The 19,884-nt window shown below is 60.1% G+C and overlaps 1 protein-coding gene across 5 annotated transcripts in view; it reads right to left on the reverse strand.

Annotated features, from left to right (window-relative positions):
• CBFA2T3 (CBFA2/RUNX1 partner transcriptional co-repressor 3) overlaps positions 1-19,884 on the reverse strand; it is a 28,877-nt gene that overhangs the window by 4,353 nt on the left and 4,640 nt on the right. The window contains exons 1-11 of one of the 5 annotated variants that reach the window (XM_064671041.1): positions 16,164-16,277; positions 6,854-6,999; positions 5,379-5,456; positions 4,130-4,371; positions 3,689-3,778; positions 2,080-2,261; positions 1,708-1,964; positions 1,512-1,597; positions 1,091-1,286; positions 907-975; positions 519-709 (exon numbers count right to left, since the gene is read on the reverse strand). In XM_064671041.1, coding sequence (XP_064527111.1) covers positions 519-709; positions 907-975; positions 1,091-1,286; positions 1,512-1,597; positions 1,708-1,964; positions 2,080-2,261; positions 3,689-3,778; positions 4,130-4,371; positions 5,379-5,456; positions 6,854-6,974 — 1,512 coding nt within the window. In that variant the 5' untranslated portion in view covers positions 6,975-6,999; positions 16,164-16,277. Of the gene's footprint in view, positions 1-518; positions 710-906; positions 976-1,090; positions 1,287-1,511; positions 1,598-1,707; positions 1,965-2,079; positions 2,262-3,688; positions 3,779-4,129; positions 4,372-5,378; positions 5,457-6,853; positions 7,000-14,248; positions 14,274-14,434; positions 15,407-16,163; positions 16,278-19,884 lie in introns of those variants that run through there. The other 4 variants (XM_064671043.1, XM_064671044.1, XM_064671042.1 and 1 more) reach the window with 4 other exon arrangements.

The raw sequence follows: 19,884 nt of genomic DNA on the forward strand, positions 1-19,884 counted from the left end.
GACCAGGTCCCCGCATCTTGAACCATACTTCCCTGTCCTGGACCATGCACAATATCCCAGACCATGCACATCATTCTGGATCATGCATTCCCATTCCAGACCATGCACCTCCAGTCCAGACTGTGCATCTACATCCCAGACCATGCACCCCAACATGGATCATGCACCCACATCCCAAACCATGCACATCATCCTGGACCATGCACCCCCATCCCAGACTGTGCTGCCCTATCATGAACCAGGTTCTCCCATACTGGACTGTACATCCCCATCCCTAGGCTGTGCATCCCCATCCAGGACCGTGCACCTCCATCCAGGACCATGCACCCCATCACAGACCACACACCCTATCCCCATCTTGGTGCAAGAACTTCCCTCTCCTCCCCATCCTGCAGTGTTGCTGCAGCCCCCCATTCCCACGCTCACACACAGATGCTGCAAACTCAATTGCAAGAGGAGTAGGTAGGTCACCCACCTGCGCTACCACCAACCCATCCCCTGTCCCCCCAGTGCCCTACCTCGCTCGAGTCCTCCTGCTGGTTGATGACCGTCAGGGCATCCTCGGACGCCTGGCGCTTGGCCTCGGCCAGGGCACGCTCCATCTTGGCCCGCTCTGTCGTGATCAGCTCGTGGGCTTTGCGCTCGGCATCCGACACGGCCTTCTGCAGCTCGGACATGGCCTGGCGCTTCACCTCATTCACAGCTTCTTCTGGAAGGCACCAGCCGAGCGTGGCTGGAGTGTGCAGATGCCCCGGCTCCGCGCGTCCCCCTCTGCAGCTGCATCCCCCCTCCCCGCAAACTCATCCCAAATTCCCCAGTCTGGCAGCCACCCCAATGTGGGGAACTAGGGCAGAGACCCTGCCAGCTCAGCATACTGATGGGTGCTGGTGCCCACCCCACACTCACCAGCCTTCCTCCAGATCTCCTCTGGCATGTACCCGGAGAGGGGCCGTGGTGTGAATTCCCGGTGAGCGTCTGCAAAGGGGACAGGGGATGCCATTAGGAGATGCTGTCCTCTTGCAACCCACCCGCCGGCAGCGCCGGACCCCCAGGAGAACAGCATGGGGCCCGTGGCACCAGGGGTCAATACCTAACTGGGGTGCCTCGGGGCTGGAGGAGCTGTTGTGGGGGCGTGCAGAGGGGGGGCTGCCTTTCTTCATGTCCTCAGCGTCGCTGTAGCGCCGGATCCAGTGGTTGAGCTCCTCACGATCGGCCTCCTGGCACCGCCGCAGCACCGTCAGTGACCGCCGTGTCTTCTCCACCATGTCCATGATGCAGTTCAGCAGCTGTGGGGGGGCAATATCAGGGTTGGTGGCGGAGGGGACTGCTGCAAGCAGCTGGGGGGCTGCAGTGCTTGGCGTGAGGTGGGGAGTTTTGGGCTATGCCAGGCTGTGCCAGCACCAGGGAGCAGAGGATGCTCAGGAGAAAAGCCCTTGGGGGGACACAGTGAGGATGGAGGGCAAAATGGAGGCATGCACACACATGGGATGGGGCAAGGGGGTACTACATACGTTGTTGAGGTGTTTCCACTCCTCTGCCCACTCCCGGTCAGTGAGCCGGTGGTCGATTACCTCCTCCTGCCGCGTCCCGTGCATGGCTGCAAGGCAAGAGCAGGGTGGGAATCAGCCCCTGGCAGCACTTGCGTGCCTCAGGGGAGTCCCAGCCCCCTGTTCACCCCTCAGTGTACGGGAGGATGCCCCAGCTCACCGGTGGGCCGCTGGCGCTCACGGAGCTCCCGGGGGTCAGGGTGCCGGTAGGCGTCGCGGTAGTGGTGTGCCATAGCCATGTCCTCCAAGCGGTAGTGCTGGGGCAGGGGGGGGCCAGCAGGGGGGTGCCCCAGCCCGTTTGGGGGGTGGCTCAGCCCGTTGCTGGGGCTGTAGCGCTGCGCCGGGCTCATGGTGCACGGCCGCTTGCTGAGGTGCTCGGGGTGCAGGGGGTCTCGGTCCAAACCGTTCTCTTTGGTCCTGGGCAGAGGAGAGGAAGTTGGTTTCCACCCGGTGCCCACCACCAGAGGGGATCAACCTCCCTTTTTCAGGGATGTGACCCTGAACAATCCCCCACGATGCCCCCGGTCTGCACCTGTCTGGCGTCCTCCTCTTGCCGCTCTCGCCCACCTCCAGGAGCAGCTCGGAGGAGTCGATGGGAGAGGAGGCGTTGGCGTCCAGCAGCAGCTGCTCATGCTGGGCCAGGTACTGGGCCGGGGTCTGCTTGGCCATGCGGGCACAGTGCAGCAGCTCCCGCTGCAGCAGCGGCAGGTTGGCCTGTGAGGGGGGTGACAGTCCAGTCCATGGACCCGAAGCCCCCCCGGTGCAGCTCAGCTGTGCCCCCAGCCTGCCATGGGCGGGGGATGTGGGGCAGGCAGCTACCTTGCCTTTGGGGTCCTGCTCACCATCCCCAGATGACAGCCTTGGGATGCCCAGGGATCATATGGGCTTTTAGGGGACACATGTGTAGCACCCCACAGTGTTTGGTCATGTGCTGGCATGGGCACAGCTTTGACAGAGCCCTCCTGCATCCTGGCAGGGGCTGCAGAGCATCATTCCCTCGGCCACCTCAGCCACCCTGTCCCTGCAACTGTCACCCTGGGGGCTGCACTTCAGGAGCCCCAGCCCATCTGGCACCCACGGGGTGTGAGGATCAGCTGTGAACTCCCGTCCCACCCACCCATTGTGTTCCCCCCAGCACTGCAGCCCCAGGATCACATGGAGCAGCAGGAACTAAGCAGCAGAGACCCCTTTTGCCTGGTGCTCTGGCTGCCAGCCCTGGATTTCTCCTTAGGCAGCTGATCCACAGCCAAATCCCATCTGTGGGACACGTTAGCGCTCGAGCCGGAGATGCACACTGCAGTGAGCAGGGCTGGACCCTCCCTCCCCTTCCCTTTCCCGGCCGGGAGGGAGCAATCCCACAAAAACAGCAAGTCTGGGAAGCACGCCGAGCCCGGCTGGTTGCAGTTAGGATAATGAGAAACATCTGGAACGGGTGGTGGGAACAGCTGGGAGCGGGGTGCCAGGGCGGCCGGCATGGCTGCCGCGTTCTTGGCAGCAGGACAGTGGGATGGCTCCCAGACCGCCCGGAGCCGCAGGGCCACCAGTGCCCACCAGGACCTGGGGGTGCAACATTCCTTGCTCCCGCGGATCCCAAAACCCCTGCAAACTGGGCAGGAGGGAGACAGAGCTCCGCTGTCCCCCCGGCTCAGCCTGGAGCAAACCACTCCGGCAGCTCTGCAGCAGATTCCTGTGGTGAGCACGGACCTCTGCTCCAGGGGGGCTGGGATGCAGAGGTGGAAAAGGGGCTGCTTTTGCACTTTTTAGTTATTCCTTTGCTAATGAGGGACAGGTGATGCCGGGCTTGAACATCTGCCTGCAGTGCTGGTGGTGCCAGGCGTGCCAGTGCTCGGTGAACCCCCCTGGAGCATGGTGACAGTGTAGAATCAGCACGAAATTAAAAGGCAAATAAAAAAAAAGGGTACTTTTAATGAATTTCAAATGGCAACTAGCTGGGCTGACCCCTGGTTTATTGCAACCAGCCCCAGCCCCATGTGACTCCACATGTCTGGGAGGACATGTGTGCCCGGGGGGACACAGGCAGCCCCATAGGCAGCTGCCTGCCCTGACCTCGAAGCCATCCCGAAATCCCCTGTAATGGAATGCTGCCATGAATCTCGCCATGCCCAGGCTGAACAACTCACCTTGAGGAAGGGGATGACGAAGGGTCGCAGCGGGAAGTTGGTGGCCTCTTGGAGCTTGGCATGAAACTCCTCGATGGTGAGGGTGGAGTTCTGTGGGGACAGCCCAGGCTCAGCATCCCTGGCATAGCCCCCTGCCTGCCCTGCACCCCTGAGGAACGCTTGGCTGTTTCTCCCCCATTCCTGCTCCTCTGCCACGCTCATGGAAAATCCACTCTCAAGGGAAAACCATACTGAAGGCTTTGCTGGCAATGCCAGCAGCCAGGACCCAGCCCTGCACCGTGCTGCACCAATCTCAGGAGATGTCAGGAAAACAACCCCCATTTTTCAAGGATTTAGATCACTCCATGCCCCTCTTTCCCTTTGAGCAACATCTGCATCCCAAAAGGAAAACACAGGATCCCTGGATGATGGGGGACCCCAAGGCTGACCCAGCGGACATACCACGAGCCCTAGGACGAGGGTGCGCACCCGCTCCCCGATCTCAGGGGAGATGTCGTTCCCAAACTGCTGGAGTGTGGTGAGGAAGCGCTTGAGCTTGGAGAGCTGCCGGGCGCCACAGGCCGGCGGGAGCTGGTGGGTGGAGAGGGAGGCGCTGGAGGAGGTGGCCGGACCGTTGCTGAACCCGTTGGGGGTGGACGGAGCCCCATTGATGGCAGTCGGTGAGTGGCTGCTCCCATTCATCACTGAGGAGAAAGGGAATGGGAGGTCAGAGCAGGTAGTTGTGCCCTGGCACTGTGGAAACAAGGCTGGGATGGGATGCCCAGAGAATCCTGCTGGGTCATACTGGGTTGGCATCCCCTGGAAGGCTTCGGAATGCTGCTGCATCCCTGGGGCCACATCCTGGACTGGTCCCCAGTGCTGTGGGGGCTGGAGAGAGGGAAGGAGGGAAGGAGAAAGGGAGGGAAAAAGGCGATGAAGTGCATCCCCACATGGTGATAGACTGATCCAGCTTCTCGGCGGTTAAGGCAGCCAAGAGAAGGGGCTCCATCCTGTCCCTCTGGGAGCTGCTCAGCACTCCCAGAGAGAATCAATGACCTATTTCCCACAGAGACCAGCCTGGCTTGCAGCACGCTGGCACCTCTGTCCCTGCTGCCCAGGCAGGAAGAATGGGAGCTGCCTGGAACATCCCATTTCAGGCGACCCAGGGGGGACATTTTGGGGTGCCAACCTGCAGCATGACAGACCCCTGTCTCCTGCACCATCCCCCCACGAACACAGGGACCTTTCCACAGCCAGTGTGGGTGACAACATGTCACCCCTTCTCCCGAGCGCGTTGCCCCGCGGCTCCCGGCATGCACGCGCCTCTCCCCGTGCACTCCGGGCACCTGGGATGGCACTAACCTTGGGGTGCTGTGCTGCCACCAGCCCTGCCTGCTCTGGGGGGCTCCCGCTCGCTCTCCGGCCAGGCAGCGCCCGCCGCCCGCTAAAGAGGTGCCGAAAATAACCCGGTGGCCACAACTGCTTTTATTCCCGCGACAGGTGTGTTACTAAGTTGGACACCACACATGTCCCTGGGTCGGGATGGGGTTGGGGTTCCCATCCCCGTGACCAGCTGGGGCAGGGCGAGGGGCTGGCGATGGGGAGCACCCCCTGTCCAAGCCCCGTGCCCCCCAAGGGCCTCTGTGCTGTCCGGGGCAGGCTGTGGCTGCGCTCGGGTCTCTCATGAGAGCGGGTGTTTCATTTTACTTACAAAGACAGACCATCGACCATTTCAAGCAACCATGAAAACGGCCGCGAGGCAGAAACGTCGGAGGGCCAGCGTCTCGATCTGCAAGCAAAATAAAACACGCTATGATGAGAGAGCAGAGGGAGCAGCTCTCGGCTGGGTGGTCCTTGCATGAAATGCTCCTCACAGTGGGCACGGTGTGGGCACAGCGTGGGCACATGTGCCCTGCGCAAAGCCACCTGAATCTGCAATAGACCCAGGTCCCTGCATGCTACTGCAGCCACAGGGAGGGTTCACAGGATGGATGCTCAGCTGCCTGACACAGTCCCCCCATTCTGTGGACCAAATGAGGTCCCTGAAACCAAGAACAACTGAAATGCTGTAGTGCTCCCTGCCAAGCTGTGGCAGAGAGGCTGCCTGCACCCCTGATCCTGTGTCCTGAATCCTGCTCTGGGCCAATCCCTGATGGAGAGACTTGCCTCCACCCCTGGCCCCATGTGCCGGACCCAATAAGACCTGGGCTGCTACATCTGCCACAGGACCGGGATTGAAAACCAAAACCCTTCCAAGCGCAGCCAAGCACAAGCTGATTTCTAGAGTCTGTCCCGGAGCACAGGTGGGGGGCAGCAATTGTCAGGGGGCTGCATATCAGGGGTTGTTTTCGTGTATTTTCTTCCCCACTTCGGTCTTTCTAAGCAAGAAACAGCTACGAGCAAAACCCTCACAACACGCATGTACCCAGGATACATCTTGATGGAGCTGGAGCAGCCATTGATGATGGCCACTGCCACTCCTGCCAAGGGGACCAGCCTTGTCCCCTGCCTGCCTGGATCCTGCCTGGCATGTCCATTGTCCATCCATGTTCCAGGATGGTGACACCAGCACAGAGACCAATCCCTGAGGGTGTGCAATGACCCCATGTACCATTCGTGCAGCCATCACATTGGGGCTCCCCCAGTTCAACTACAGAGACTGAGACTCCGACCTGGAGTCCCTAAATGCCACCATGCCATAGCCTGGGCAGGGTGAGGAAGTCCCTGTCACCATGGCTGGCCATGACACCACCCTACCACCACTGGGTGCCACACATAGATGGGCAGGTGGGTCCCCACATGCCTGGAACCCAAAATGGGGACAACTTCGATCCACAGGGACTCCCCCAACCCACAGCATCCTCCAGCCACGAGCTGCTCTGTGCCAGGATTTGATTACTGCATGGCAGGAGACCAGGATATCCCTGTCCCCAAACACCTCTCAGGACACTGCTGGCCATGGGCAGTGCTGTGATATTCCCCACAGGCACATGCATGAGCCATGGCTTGAGGGGTGCAGCCCAAGGACCTTCTCCAGCGTGAGAACAGGTGATGCCACCCCACATCATGGCCAGCACCGTGCTGGGCTCTGGGGACACTGCTGGTCCCGGGTGCAGCGTGTGGTGCGGAGGTGAGGGGGGCTGGGCAGCCTCCCAGCCTGGCACCCCGTCCCCAGCCCATACTCACTGGTGTTTGGTGTGAAGGAGGGGTGGCGCGTGGCTCCCTGGGTGACGGCGGGCGGCGGCGGGGGCATGGCGGGTGGCGTGGACCTGGACTGTGTCTTCACATCGGCCGGCGAGTCAGGCATGGTGGCGGCCGCGTCTCCTCGTTATCTGCGGGGAGAGGGCATGGGTGGTGAGCAGCGTGTGCTGGGATTCCCTGCAAACAGGGGCAGAGGGGACACTCGGGGACTTTGGGCTGGCCTCGGCACGTTCACTCCCGGCGTAGGATGGCACAGCTCAGGCAACAAGGACAGTGCCTGGTGTTCTGTGTGCCAGCAGCATGGTGGGGATGGTGATGGACCTCCTGTCATGTGCACAGTGGTGGGGACAGTGCCCTGTGCAGGGATGCAGGGTGGTGGGGACAGGTCAGGGCACCAGCTCTGCCCCAAGCACAGGGCACAGCCTGAGTGTGTCCCTGCAAAGCCATCACTGCCACATCACAGCACCCTCCTGCCCATATTTCAGGAATTCCCAGCTGCCCGCTAACTCCTGGCTGCCTCAATCCCAGTCAGGGATCCTGGGATCATTGTGACTTGTGTTCACTGGCAGCAGCAATGGCATGACCCACACATCATGACATCGACCCGCTAGTGACTGTCCTCCCACAGCCCTGAGGGGCCCTGTGAGGCACCAGATCCCACAATCTAGGGAGGGCAGGGCTCCCCGCCATCACCCCACGGGGCTATCCCCGGCATCGCTGCCTCCCTCCCACCTCGCTGAGTGTCCGACCCCAAGTAACACCCAGCAGCGGCATCCCCTGGGGAATCGTGCCAGCACCGTCCCCTCTGGCTGGCGTGGCCCCGGTGCAAGGTTTCGGCCCCGTGGCTGCCACGCCAGGCAGTGACGGGTGGCCACAAGTGCTGGCAGCTGCGGTGATCTGTCACTGTGCCCGAGCCGCCGCCGGCTCCAGCCAAAGATGGAAGCGGCTGCCACAGCCACAGCCACCCGGCCGCGGGGTCCCCGCTGCGCCCCGGCACGGCTGATAAACACTAATCTAATATGCATCCTTAATCCACGGCAACTGTGGGGAGATTAATTGAACCCGGCAAGAGCACATTGTCCGGGCTAAATAAAACCAGGGCCTCATCCCAAGCAAGATGCTATCAGGGTTGTGCCGCAGCCGGCGCCGTGTGGAGGACCAGGAGATGGGAGAGGTGGTGGTAAGAGCCAAAATCTCTCATGGTTACCATCATGCACCAATAGCCTCCTTCTGGATGGTTCCAGCACCATGGATATCCCTCCCTCTCCATGGCACACCTTAATCCTGCAAATCCTGGACGTGTGTGCCTCAGTTTCCTGTTCCTCACTCCCTTCTCCCTCTCTATCCAAAGGAGAAACCCTAAGACAACGCAGCATCCCTCCCTTAAATGTCAGTTTCTTTACACAGCCTGTCAGAATAAATGGTTTGTTTTGAAAAACACCTTTTGTTTTCCTTTTCGTGGCAATGCCTATCTCTGGGCATTGCCACTTCTCCAGCCTTCCAGGCTCTTGCTGAGCTCAGCAGAGCAGGATCCAGCCCCGACAGCAGAGGTTGAGTTGTGGGCACACTCAGGGCACAGAGTATGACCCTGACTAGGTGCCTGCATCTGCATAGCTGCAGCACCTTGATCCCGCACAATCCTTGCCTGCATCCCTGTCTGCGTCCCTGTTCCTGTCACATTCCCAGCACAGTCCCTGCCTGCAACCCCATCCTTACCTGCATCCCCACCATGACCCTCATCCCCCTCACTGCCCTGACTCCATACACATGGCCACACCGAGGGCAAAACATGGATATACTCATTCTGGCACCAACACAGCTTTTCCACAGCTTCCCATCAGGAGGAAAGTTTCCATGAAGCTCAGCAAGCACTTGGGGAAACGAGGTCTGGTTCTGTTTTTTCTTGTGTTTTCCTTTTTTTCTCTGAGTTATAAATTTTCCCCAAGACGTCTGCAACCCAAACACGGCTGTGCAGGCACAGGAATGGTCTCAAATCCAATGGGACAAAGAGCCTGGGATGCCAAGACCCAACCACAGCTGTACCACCAACCTTTGCAGGATGGGATGAGCTCCACGGGGGCAAAGGAAGTTTTGGGGGGCAAAATATAGTTTCCCATCATTTCCTCCAAACAGCGATTCCCCAGTACAACTCAAACTCCACTGGAGTTTTTTTCCCCTCTATTTTTTTCTCTCTTTGGGGTAATTTGTCCCAGCCGCTCGGGGCCGTGTCTGTTTTCCTCCATCTGGTTTCCATTAGGTCTGTGCAGCCCAGATGAATAAGTAATAATATAAAAATAAAAGGATTAGTATTTTCTCCTCGGCTGGCGGGAGCGAGTGTTCCCACCCTGCCTCCCAGGGCCAGTGGATGCTGGATCCCCACACACTCCTGGTGACCCTGAGCCCCCCATTTGTCCCACTGCAGAGTGTAACCCCTGGCACTGACCCAGGCAAGGCCCCTGCCAGGGTGACACTGTCACACAGCCGGTGGGCACCAACATGCAGCCAAGCATTCCAGAGGGCACAATGCATGGTATCCTGCAGGCTGGAGCCTGAGGGACAGGAGCAGTGCCTGAGGGATGGGACTGGCAGCCATCCCAGCTTGGCATCTGCTGTTTCCCACAGCCCCAGGGAGCCCATCCCACCACAGGCAGTGTCCCAGTCCCGAGTACTGCCCTTCCCAGGCAGCACATGGGATGTGCCAGCCAAGGGTGAGCCAAATGACTGTGGAGCACTCAGGCTGGCTGCTATCCTCTCCACTCCCTGGGGATGGAGCAGGCAGGGAACTGCCTTGGATGTGGCCACTGGAAATCTCTGGCTCCCTGTAGCCCTCCTGGACCAGGCAAAGCTGCCTGGGCAAGGAAGGGGTTAAAGGGAATTCAGCGCCCAGCATCCTTCATGCTCTCCAAATGGCCACAAATGAAATCCAGATGCTGGAGGCGACATCTCCTCAAACCAGGCTGCCTCTGAAACAAAGGCAGGGAAGCATTCCTGCTTCTCAGCTGCTGCAGCCACCAGGGCCAAGAACAACTCCCCAGTAAGACTGCAGGGACCGAGCTGTCCCAGCTGGAGCAGGTTAGGAAGCGAGTAGTGCCGGCGGCCAGGCAGCAGTGCTGGCCATGTGCACAAGCCCGGCAGAGCTGGTGGGAGCTCACGGCATCCTCATCTCCCTCCTGATCCCCTCCCTGGGGCCGTGGTGATGATGGGGGCAGGTGACAGCAGCCACTTTGGAGGTGGCTTATCCCCAGTTGCATGTGGAGGGGGAAAGAGAAGGGGAGTGGCTGGGGGATGCTGACAGAGGGTGGGTTTGGATATTGGGAAGAAATTGTTCCCTGTGAGGATGGGGAGGCCCCAGCACAGGTTGCCCAGAAAAGTTGTGGCTGTCCCATCACTGAAAGTGTCTAAGGCCATGCTGGATGGGGCTTGGAGCAGCCTGGTCTAGTGGAAGGTGTCCCTGCCCGTGGCAGGGAGTGGAACGAGATGAGCTTAAGGTCCTTTCCAACCCAAACTATTCCATGATCCTGTGATGATGCTGTAGGGTTGCTGCCAACCCATCACCACAGTGTCACATATACTCATTTTAGGGAGGGCTAGCAGGGAGTGATCCACACCCCAGCACTCACCACCACAAATAAAACTGACTTTAAAAGTAAATCCAATTAATTAAACTCTCTGTTGCACTTGTAAGTGAACTCAGATTCAACCAGTCCTGGAGAGCCCCAGGAGGTCATCCTCACCTTTCCCACAGGCATCCTGGGACATGTCCCATGCCACCGGCCCACTGGGACACTTCCCACCCACCCAATTCTGGGGTAAAGTAGGTTTCCCCATGCTCGGATACACCCCAATTTGCTTTGCTCTCTGAGCAGCCCCTGGCCACACTGCCTGCACCTGCATCCCAGGAGTGTCAGCGCCGCCGGGGGGAGGCACCATGGGCAACACTCTCCCCTGGCTCCAGGACATCAACTCCCAACAGGGACCATGATCCCTCTCTCCTTCCACCTCCTGCAGTGTGGTAGTGACAGCTCCACATGGGACATCAGCACCCACAGCCAGGCTCTCCATACTTCAAGCCCCAAAATCTTGTTTCTCAAGCCAAAACCAGCCACCCATGGACCCAAACCAGCTGGCTCAGTGCCACTAAGGCAGTGCCAGCAGCTCCTGCTCTCCCTGAGCTGGTGTGGCCGGGGGCGTGGGGGGAGGACTGGATAGGTTTGATTTTCCTCGAAACAACAACAAAAAAGCCAAAAAAAAAAAGTGCCCTCTCTGTTTTACAAGCCTTCATTTGCTATTGTTTATGTAAACAGGTAAATTGTTTCGTATCTCAATTAAAAACATCTGCCACATAAATGAATACCAATTAACTCATCCTGTTTTTAATTACTCTGTTAATTACACACAGGCAGCAAAAAGGATGGCAGGGGAATAGGGAAAGCATGCTTACACCCCCCCTTCCCACCTTGCTCTTGGCAAGGATCCGAAATGTGCCCAGATAATGATGGATTAAGGTGGCTGGTGAAAACTGTGGCTCATGGCCAGCTCTGGCATGGCAGCTCCCTCCCGGTGCTACGGGGGCACCTTGCAGGGGGATTTCCCAGGACCCTCTTGAGAGGTTTGGAAACCCCAGTCCCCGTAGGATGCGCCAATGCCATCTGCGTCATCATCCCCCGTGCCGGGGCGCACACAGCCCGGCTGGCATTCCCGGTGCTAGCCCCAAAACGTGTCTCATGGGAGAGAAACTTTGGGATGCTGGAGCACATGGGGAGGGCGGGCAGACGGAGAGGGCTTCATGTGGGCAACATCCTCATGGATCAAGTGCATCCCCGAGGCGCCCGTGCTGCCCCCGGGAGCCCTACTGGTACCAAGGGGTGACCCCTCTGCACGGGCACGGCAGCGGGGGGTGGATGCCATCCATGCCGAGGGACCCCGTGTGCTGCCAGCCCCCCCCAGCTGCGGGAAGCCTTCCAAGCGAGCAGATGGGGCAGGGGAGCGGCGGCAGGAGGAGGAGAGCAGAAAAGGCTATTTTCTCACGCTACATATTTTACAAGTCGAACATTTTGTGCATTTCAGCCTTGCCTGGAAAAGCATCTCGGGCTCAGCCCTGGGACTCGACGGCGGAGCCTGTGAGTCAACAGCGGCTGGCGGCGACGTGGCTGCTGGCGTGGAGACGGGATGGCAAGAGGGGTCCCCACACACACAGGGTCAGGAGGGAAGGTGCCCCTGACCTACTGGTGCTGGAGGAGCAGCAGGAGAGCCAACTACACCCAGCCAAGGCACAACATCTGCTACAAACTCTGCTGCGCTGTTGTGCTCAGTGCCACTGTTGGATTCACCCCCCAGCAGCTCCCAGGGTGACACAGGGAAGTGAGCACACACAAACCCTCCTGCTGCCCAGCTGCCTTACACTCCTGGAAATTAAATATACTGGCTAAACACAAGCATCAGGAGTAAACAGAGTGCTGTGGCCAGCCCAGCACACCTGGAGACACGTGGGCGGCACAGGGTTGGAACTGACCCCACTGGAGCTGCCCCCACCCAGGAAACACCAACATCTGGGCTGCAAAACACCTCAACTGCACCATCCCCCCATCCACCCACACGCTACCAAAGGGGCACCCCAAAACCAGCCCAGTGCCCCCATTGCAGCACCGGGTGTTCTTTGAAGATAGGGAGAGGTTTGGGCTAAAATGCCCCAATCTGGGATTTTTGCAGCCATGTGCACAGGGATGCTCATGCCCAAAGGTGGCCTTGGTGGCTGGAGCAGGGACAAGTGGCACGTGGAGGGGACTCAGGGCATCCTGGAGGCAGAGAGTGGCTGGAGAAGGGAAACATTCCCCTCCACACACCCTCGCTGGCAGGGAGCTCCCTACACGGTCCCTGCAGCGTGGGAACGCCGAGGCACTGCCGGCTCCCCAGGGACCCCGCACCGGATCCGGCCCCGCAGGCGCCAGGATGGTACCAGCTCCTAGGGGGTGCTGGATCCAGCCATGCACTCCCACAGCCTCCAGGCTGCTGCCTCACCGACTCTTTGTCTATTTTTGAAGCACAGGCTCCATTTCAAGGCAATTTCGCCCATGTGAGATTGAATCAAACAACACAGGAAAAAATATTAATAAGAATTTTGCAAAATAAACAGGAAATCCCTTGGATGTTTTCTGGAAACATTGGTCAGCATCTTCCGAAGGAAAGCTGTGGGCTTGTCAAGGTGGGGTTCCCCCTGGGGAGCCTGAGCACACTGGGAGAGTTGGCAGAAAACAGCTTCAGGAAATCTAAAAATAACCTCAAACTGGTCAATGGCACTAAGGGCAGTGGTGCCAGGCAGGGGGGTGTCCTCTACGCCACCAGCCTGTTCTTGCCTCTGGCTGGCAAAAATTTGTCTCAGCTTGAGGACACCCCCCCTTGTCCCCATTCAGCTGAGCAGCAAAACCCATCTCCCAAGTGAGTTCCAGCTTGGAAAGCACAGGTCAGGACTGCAGCATCCCACCTGCAGCATCCAACTGCATCCCACTGACCCGAGCAGCAGTAATTAAGCCCAGCTTAACCTGTGGGCTGTCCCTGGTCCCCCACAGCACCTGGACAGCCCCGTTTGCAGCATCAGGCCCTGATCTGCCCCAAACCTTGTGCTCACTGAGACTGTGCTGGTATGGCTGGGGGCAGAAGTAGCATCAGTGCTGGTGGGGGGGGCTGGTGTGTTCCTCTAGGAGAGACCCAGCTCCTGCCCTTGTGCCAGCATTCCCCGGCAGCTCTGCACTCCCTGGCTGACTCACTGGCAATCAACTGACCACGCTTAAGGGACCCCCCTCTCCTCACCGGGGGTCTGACAACACCCCAGACCCCTTCCCCATGTGGCTGTAGGGCAGGGAGCATCAAACAGCTGGGGCAGAGCCGAACAGCCTCCAGACTGCTCCAGGGATTTAAGCTGGCTGCCGGCGGCAATCAGAGCCGAGACCCCATTTCCACGGCAAAGACAGACACAGCACAGCCACACTGCCTGGATCCTGCCTGGGGTTTTCCACGCTTGCAAACATCCATGGCTCAGGAGCAGAAAGCCAGGAAGGGATGTGGGGGATGCCAGCAGAGACCTTCCAGCCACAAATCCCCCCTGTGGGACCTGGCTGGAGCCCTCCCCAGCACACTGTGCACAGGAATATTTTTCTATCCTGCACCCTGGAAGTTCCCAATGTAAGAGGCAAATTCTCCACCCACACAAGGCCTCAGTGCTGCCTGAACCAGGCACTCATCCCGTGCCAGCACCCAACACCACGGGAGAACAGCCTCTCCCCCCCTGCATCCAGGCTTGTCCTCCCCACAAGCCAACATCTGCACTCACATTTTTCAAACAAAACACATCCAACGTCTGGCTGTCCCTGGGTAAAAGCTTACCTGCCGGCACAGGAAGCAGCCAGCAGGGAAGACTCCCTTGGCACAGCCAAATTCACCTCCAGTTGCCTCCCCAACAGTGGAATTTCTCCCTGTCTGGAGACAGTCCGTGCAGGGACCTGCCTCACACACCTCTGAGGATCCAAGAGCCCACCCCAGGTGGCAGCTCGGACCCATGGGGCTCCTCACCCGAGGACTGTGGCTGTCAGCATCCTCCCTGGCTGCTGCTCTGTGCTTGCTGTGGGATTTCGGGATGGTTCCCCCGTATCTCCGTGCCCTGTACCATAGCAGAGCTCACCCCGCCGCGGTGCCAAGCAGACGGATGTTTGCAGAGTGTCTTCAAGTCGCTCAACAAAGGAGCGGGGATTTAATATTCCTTTTAATTAAAGGCAGAAAAATCTCTTTGTTCCTGAACAGAGAGAAAACAACAGAGGGAAGAGCTCAAAAGCTCTTCCTAAGCTGGAGACGAGACCATCGCTTGGATTCAAAGGCACTGTCAACGCGCACGTGACCTCGAATTAAAAAAACAAAATGAAACCCAGCAGCGGCAGCGGCTCCTCTCCGACAGCGAAGGAAAGTTGCAAAGTTTTTCTTGGCTAATAGAGGCAAAAAAAAGAATTCCAAGAAAAGGTGTGTTTAACTAGAGAAAGGCTCTGCAGTATCCAAGGCACCATCCAGCGGCGGGGGAATGACGGGGAGAACTGGTTGTGCTCCGGCTCAGCGTCACGGAGGAGCCACGGAGGAGCGTGGGGCCAGCCTCACTCCATCACTACGCCGGCAGAATTCCTTTGGCAAAGCCAGGCTCCTGGAGCGGGCTGCCCAGTTTAACGTGACTCCAGAGGGAAAGCAAGAGCGGGGAGGTGATCAACGGCAGTGCTGGAGGCTCCCGAGCCAGCCTTCTTTCCCAAATCCACACTCAAAAAAACATCCCCGGCACACGCGAGGACACTGTTTGTGTCCCCACCACGGACCCGTGTCCTCGCATGTAAACACAGAACAACGCTGCCGAAGCTGAAACTTCCCAAACCAGCCCTGGGATTCCTTCCGCAAACTCTCCCGAGTAGGTCAGGTCCTCCTCGCCACCAAACGCGGCTCCATCTCTAAATCCACGGTGCAGCTGGAGCGGGATGCCGAGCCGGCGGGTTGGCGGGCGAGGAGGAGGGATGCGGGAATGACAACGAGTTTTCCCGTCGGGCAGAAGTCGAGAGCCACAACCAGGGGGGATTTGCTGGGGGGGTGGGCACAAACTCGAGTGGGTTCCCGGGGATGCTGGGCCGCCCCTCGCCGCCCCGGCGCACGGGAAACGGCTGCCGGCGACGGGGAGGGAGCACAGGGAGAGCCCCGGGAGCGCAGGGGAGAGGGGTCCGCACCCCGCTGCCCCCGCTGGAGCGCAGCGCGTGGGAGCGGGTCCCACGCTCTGCCTCCGCCGCTCCGGTGCCCGCTCGCCCCGGCTGTGCCCCCGCTCGCCTGGCCCCGCTCCCCCGCCAAGGAGCTTCCCCGCGCACCGGCAGCTTCCCCGATACCAGGAGCCTCCCCCGGGCACCCGGAGCCTCCGACTCCCCTGCGCACCGCGAGCGTCCCCCGGGCACCGGGAGCCTCTTACTGCCCTGCACACCGGCAGCTTCCCGACACCGGGAGGCTCCCCCGGGTACCGGCAGCATCTCGGACTCCTGCACAACAGGAGCATCTCCCGGGCACCGGGAGTCTCCCCGACTCCTGCACACCAAGAGCATCACCCGAACACCGGGAGCATTCTCAGCCCCTTTTCTCCGGGAGCCTTCCCGGGCACCGGGAGCCTCCGGTTTCCCTGCGCACCAGGAGCATCCCTCGACCACCGGTAACATCCCCAGCCCCTCTTCCCCGGAAGCCCTCGCAGGCACCGGGAGCCTCCCCGTCCCCGTCGGCAGACGGCACTTACCGTCCTGAGGTGTGGCGGAGGGGTGAGGTAAGTCCCGAGGCAGGGGCCGGCAGGAGCGGGCAGCGCCGGCAGCGGCCCCCGGCGGCGGCGGCGGCCCCGGGCCCCGCTTAAGGCCGGCGCTGGCGGAGCGCGGCCCCGCGGCGGCGGCTGCCCCCGGCACCTGCCCGCCGCCGCTCGCCGCGCCCGGGGCCGCCGGGGGCCGCCAGCTCCGGCGGTCGGGGCGCTTCCCCTCCCCCCGGAGGGGGGGCACCGGAGAAGCGGGGGAGGGCGGAGAAGCAGGTAAATCCGCGGGGCCGCTTCACCCCCTGCGCGCTGCCCGGCGGCGCATCCTCCCGGCGCCGCGTCGCGGCCGTGGGGCGCCCGCGGCCGCGCTCCGAGCCCGGCCGGGCCCCCGCCGCGCCGCCGCTGCCGCCGCGCCGCCCGCCCGGCCCGGAGTGAGCGGGGCCCGCCCGCGCCGCTGCCTTAGACGGCGCTGCGCCGCGCCCGCCAGGGGGCGCCACACCGCCGCCGCCGCCACCGGAGCGGGACCCCCGGGGAGGGGATGGACGGGATGGAGTGGGATGGGATGGGATGGGATGGGATGGGGTGGGATGGGATGGGATGGGATGGGATGGACGGGGACACCGGGATGGGCGGCACCGGCGGGCTGCGGGAGGACATGGAGCTTGTATGGCACTGAGGGGCTGTGAGGGGACACAAAGCTGGGCATTACTGGAGAGTCTGCACAGCATCGAAGGGCTGCACAGCACTGGGGGAGCTGCACTGCACCGAAGCGCTGTGGGGGACATGGGGCTGCGTGACACCAAGGGGCGGCATGGAATCAGGGAGCTGCATAACACTGGGGGTCTGCAAGGAACATGGGGCTGCCCAGGGCTTTGGGGGGTGCACAGGGCCTGGTGACAGTCAACCTGAGGGCCATGCAGGGAGTACATGGGGCTTCAGGGGTTTGGGGTTTGCAAAAGCTTCAGAATTCACAAGGATTTCGGGGTGCTGAAGACCAAGAGTTGCAGAGCTGGGGGTGGGGGTTGCATGGGGTGGGCATCAAATGTTTTGGAGAGCTGCAAGGGTCTGGGAGTTGTTTGAGGGGAGGTGGAGGGGCTGCAAGGGAATGGGCCAGGGTTTGTCTGGGGCCATGGGAACAGTCAAGGGGCTGGAGTGGAGTGGGGGTGTCTGTAAGGGGCTGGGGGGCTGCAGGGGACTGGAGCTGTGGTTGCTCAACTTCCCTCTCCAGAGGCCCAAGGTCTGGGGTTGCAATTGGAGCAGTCACACACACAACCACAAGCCCCAGAGGCACAGCCCTCAACATCCCACATGCTCATCCCAGTCCGACCTCGATGTGCCCCCCACCCCACTTGACCTCCGTGGGACTCAAAAGAGCAGCCGTGTGGTGGGAATGCCAGTGGGACCCTCCTCTACAGCGGTGCAGGGCAATGGTGCACACATCTGGCTGCCTGGCGTACCCTTCCTGCACGCCTCATGCCAGCTGGGGGGAGCATTAACATTTTCCTTTCCCTGCCCAAGTCCTACTATGATGTTGCAGCCGGGAACACAAGCCCCACAAATTTCCCGGCGAATTTCCCTACGAACCACAGCCCTGCCTGTGTGTAAGTCCTGTGCTTGGCAGCTGCTGGGACTGCCGAGCCTTTGCCGCCTCTGTGTTGGTTGTATTACTCATCCTCACCCGCTTCCCAGTGATTGGGACTGTGGCAGCTCTGCCAGGCAGCGAGTCTCCACCGCACGGCTGCTGCACAACCACTGCCAGGGTGTCGGGTGGCACAAACAGCTGGGTGGCCACTGCACAGTCAGGGTGTGGCCCTGGCACGGCTGATGTACAGACACTGTGTGGGCACTGCAAGGGCACTGCATGGCCCTGGCATGACCACTGCAGAACTGCTGCACGGTGTGAACATTGCATGGCCTCTGTGTGGCCACATGGCCACTAAATGACCACTGCGTGGTCACTGCACAGCCAAGCTCCCCCCCACATCACCCCACTGACAGGGTCGCAGCAGGAGGTGCTGCAGTGCCCTAGTCCAGCCCCTTCACTCTGCTCTCAGCCATTCCAACCTCCAGCTCCGGTTTTTCATCCCTCATTCCCAGAGAAAAGCCCACTGGGCCTAGGGTTCTCCGCATTCCTGCTGCCCTCATTCCCTATGGGACCTTTCTCCAGGAACCTTGTGCAGGTGAGTGTCATGGCCCCACCGGCACGTCCCCACCAGCACAGGCCTATGAGCATTGGAGGAAATTCCGCCCCCGCACAGCTGCACACCCGCCTCACCACACCCCCAGCTTTGCATGGGTGGCACCGGCTGGCACATGCAAATACAATCTCTCCACATGTGTGTGGGGACACGTGCACTGGGACACGTGGTGCCCGGTGCAGACCCCACTGGCGCACAGGTCGAGGCATCACGGACCCCCAGCATCACTGAGGCAGCCCGAGAGTGGTCCCAAGGCAGAGCCCCAGAGTTCTGGGATACCAGCACAGGGCTCCTTTGGAATCTGGCCCCTCACCAGGGGAGCAGGGACCTGCCCATGGCAGTGACACTCTTAGCCGAGCCACCTGTGTCACACACTCAAGTGCAAAACATTGAATACATCACGAAACCCTCGTGTGAATGCCTAACTGGTGATGTGCTATGAGCCCAGAGGTGATCGAACCCATCTGCCAACACCCTGCCATGGGCACATCACAGGGACCTGCTGGGAAAAGCCGCCACCCCTTCATCTCCTGGTTAATTTGGGGTGCCATCAAACATCCGCTGCCTTGGCACCACTTGCCCCAGGAGCCCACCAGCTGCCCATGCACCGGTAGGATGGGGAAGCAGCACCGTAACCCCGAGGGGACAGCAGGGATGGGACAGAACCACCGTGTCCCCCCTGGCAGCATTTGGGTGGCAGGGGCTGCTGCATTCCCATTCCTTGCACGCAGCCTGTAATTTTGGTCTATTGAAGTCATAATTCACTACTGTGAAAATAAACATTTGTGTTCGCTTGCTTTATTCAGCGGGTTCTGACTGAATGTTAATAATTCCTTGCTGGTGGTTTTGCACATGGCCTGGGACATTGGGACAAAGCCTGGGCACCCGTGGCCATGGCTATGGTCACCTCCTTGCATGCTTTGGATGGCATCTCACTCTGCTTCGTACCCTGTCTCCACAATACCTTGATCCGGATGGAGAGGTGGGGACAGAAATGCCGCTTGGTGCTAATCCAGCAATAACAAGGCAGATAAATGTAATTTTTAAGTAATGTTTGGAGTCCAGCATCTACTTAAACCCTTCCCTACCCATCCCTGTCCCTAGGTTTGTTTCCTTGTGCTGTTTTGTGGGTGCTCCCACCACATCAAAGACGTGCCATTACCCACACTGTGCCGTCGCCATGCAGGAGAATGCCTGGGCCACCCCCCTTCCTCCCCCGGCTGTCCCCAGGGCTGTCCCCGGGTCTCTCCCTGCTGGGTGCAGGGGGCTGGTGCTTCCCCTCGGCATTTGCATCTTCCCAGCCTTTATCTTTCTCCTGGTCTCTGTATTGCTGCAATTACAGACACTTTAAAACACAATGATCTGGCTGTTAGCGTGATGGATGACAGAACCTTTCTGTCTGGTTTAAATCATTGCTGAGAGTGAGCAAACTTCCCCAGGTTAACCCCTTCCTGCCCCAACCCCGTTCCCTGCCCAGCCGGGCTGGGAGCTGCCAAGCGCTCCATGGCCATGCATCCACT

Source organism: Pseudopipra pipra, chromosome 14 (assembly GCF_036250125.1).
Source record: "Pseudopipra pipra isolate bDixPip1 chromosome 14, bDixPip1.hap1, whole genome shotgun sequence".
NCBI lineage: Eukaryota > Metazoa > Chordata > Aves > Passeriformes > Pipridae > Pseudopipra > Pseudopipra pipra.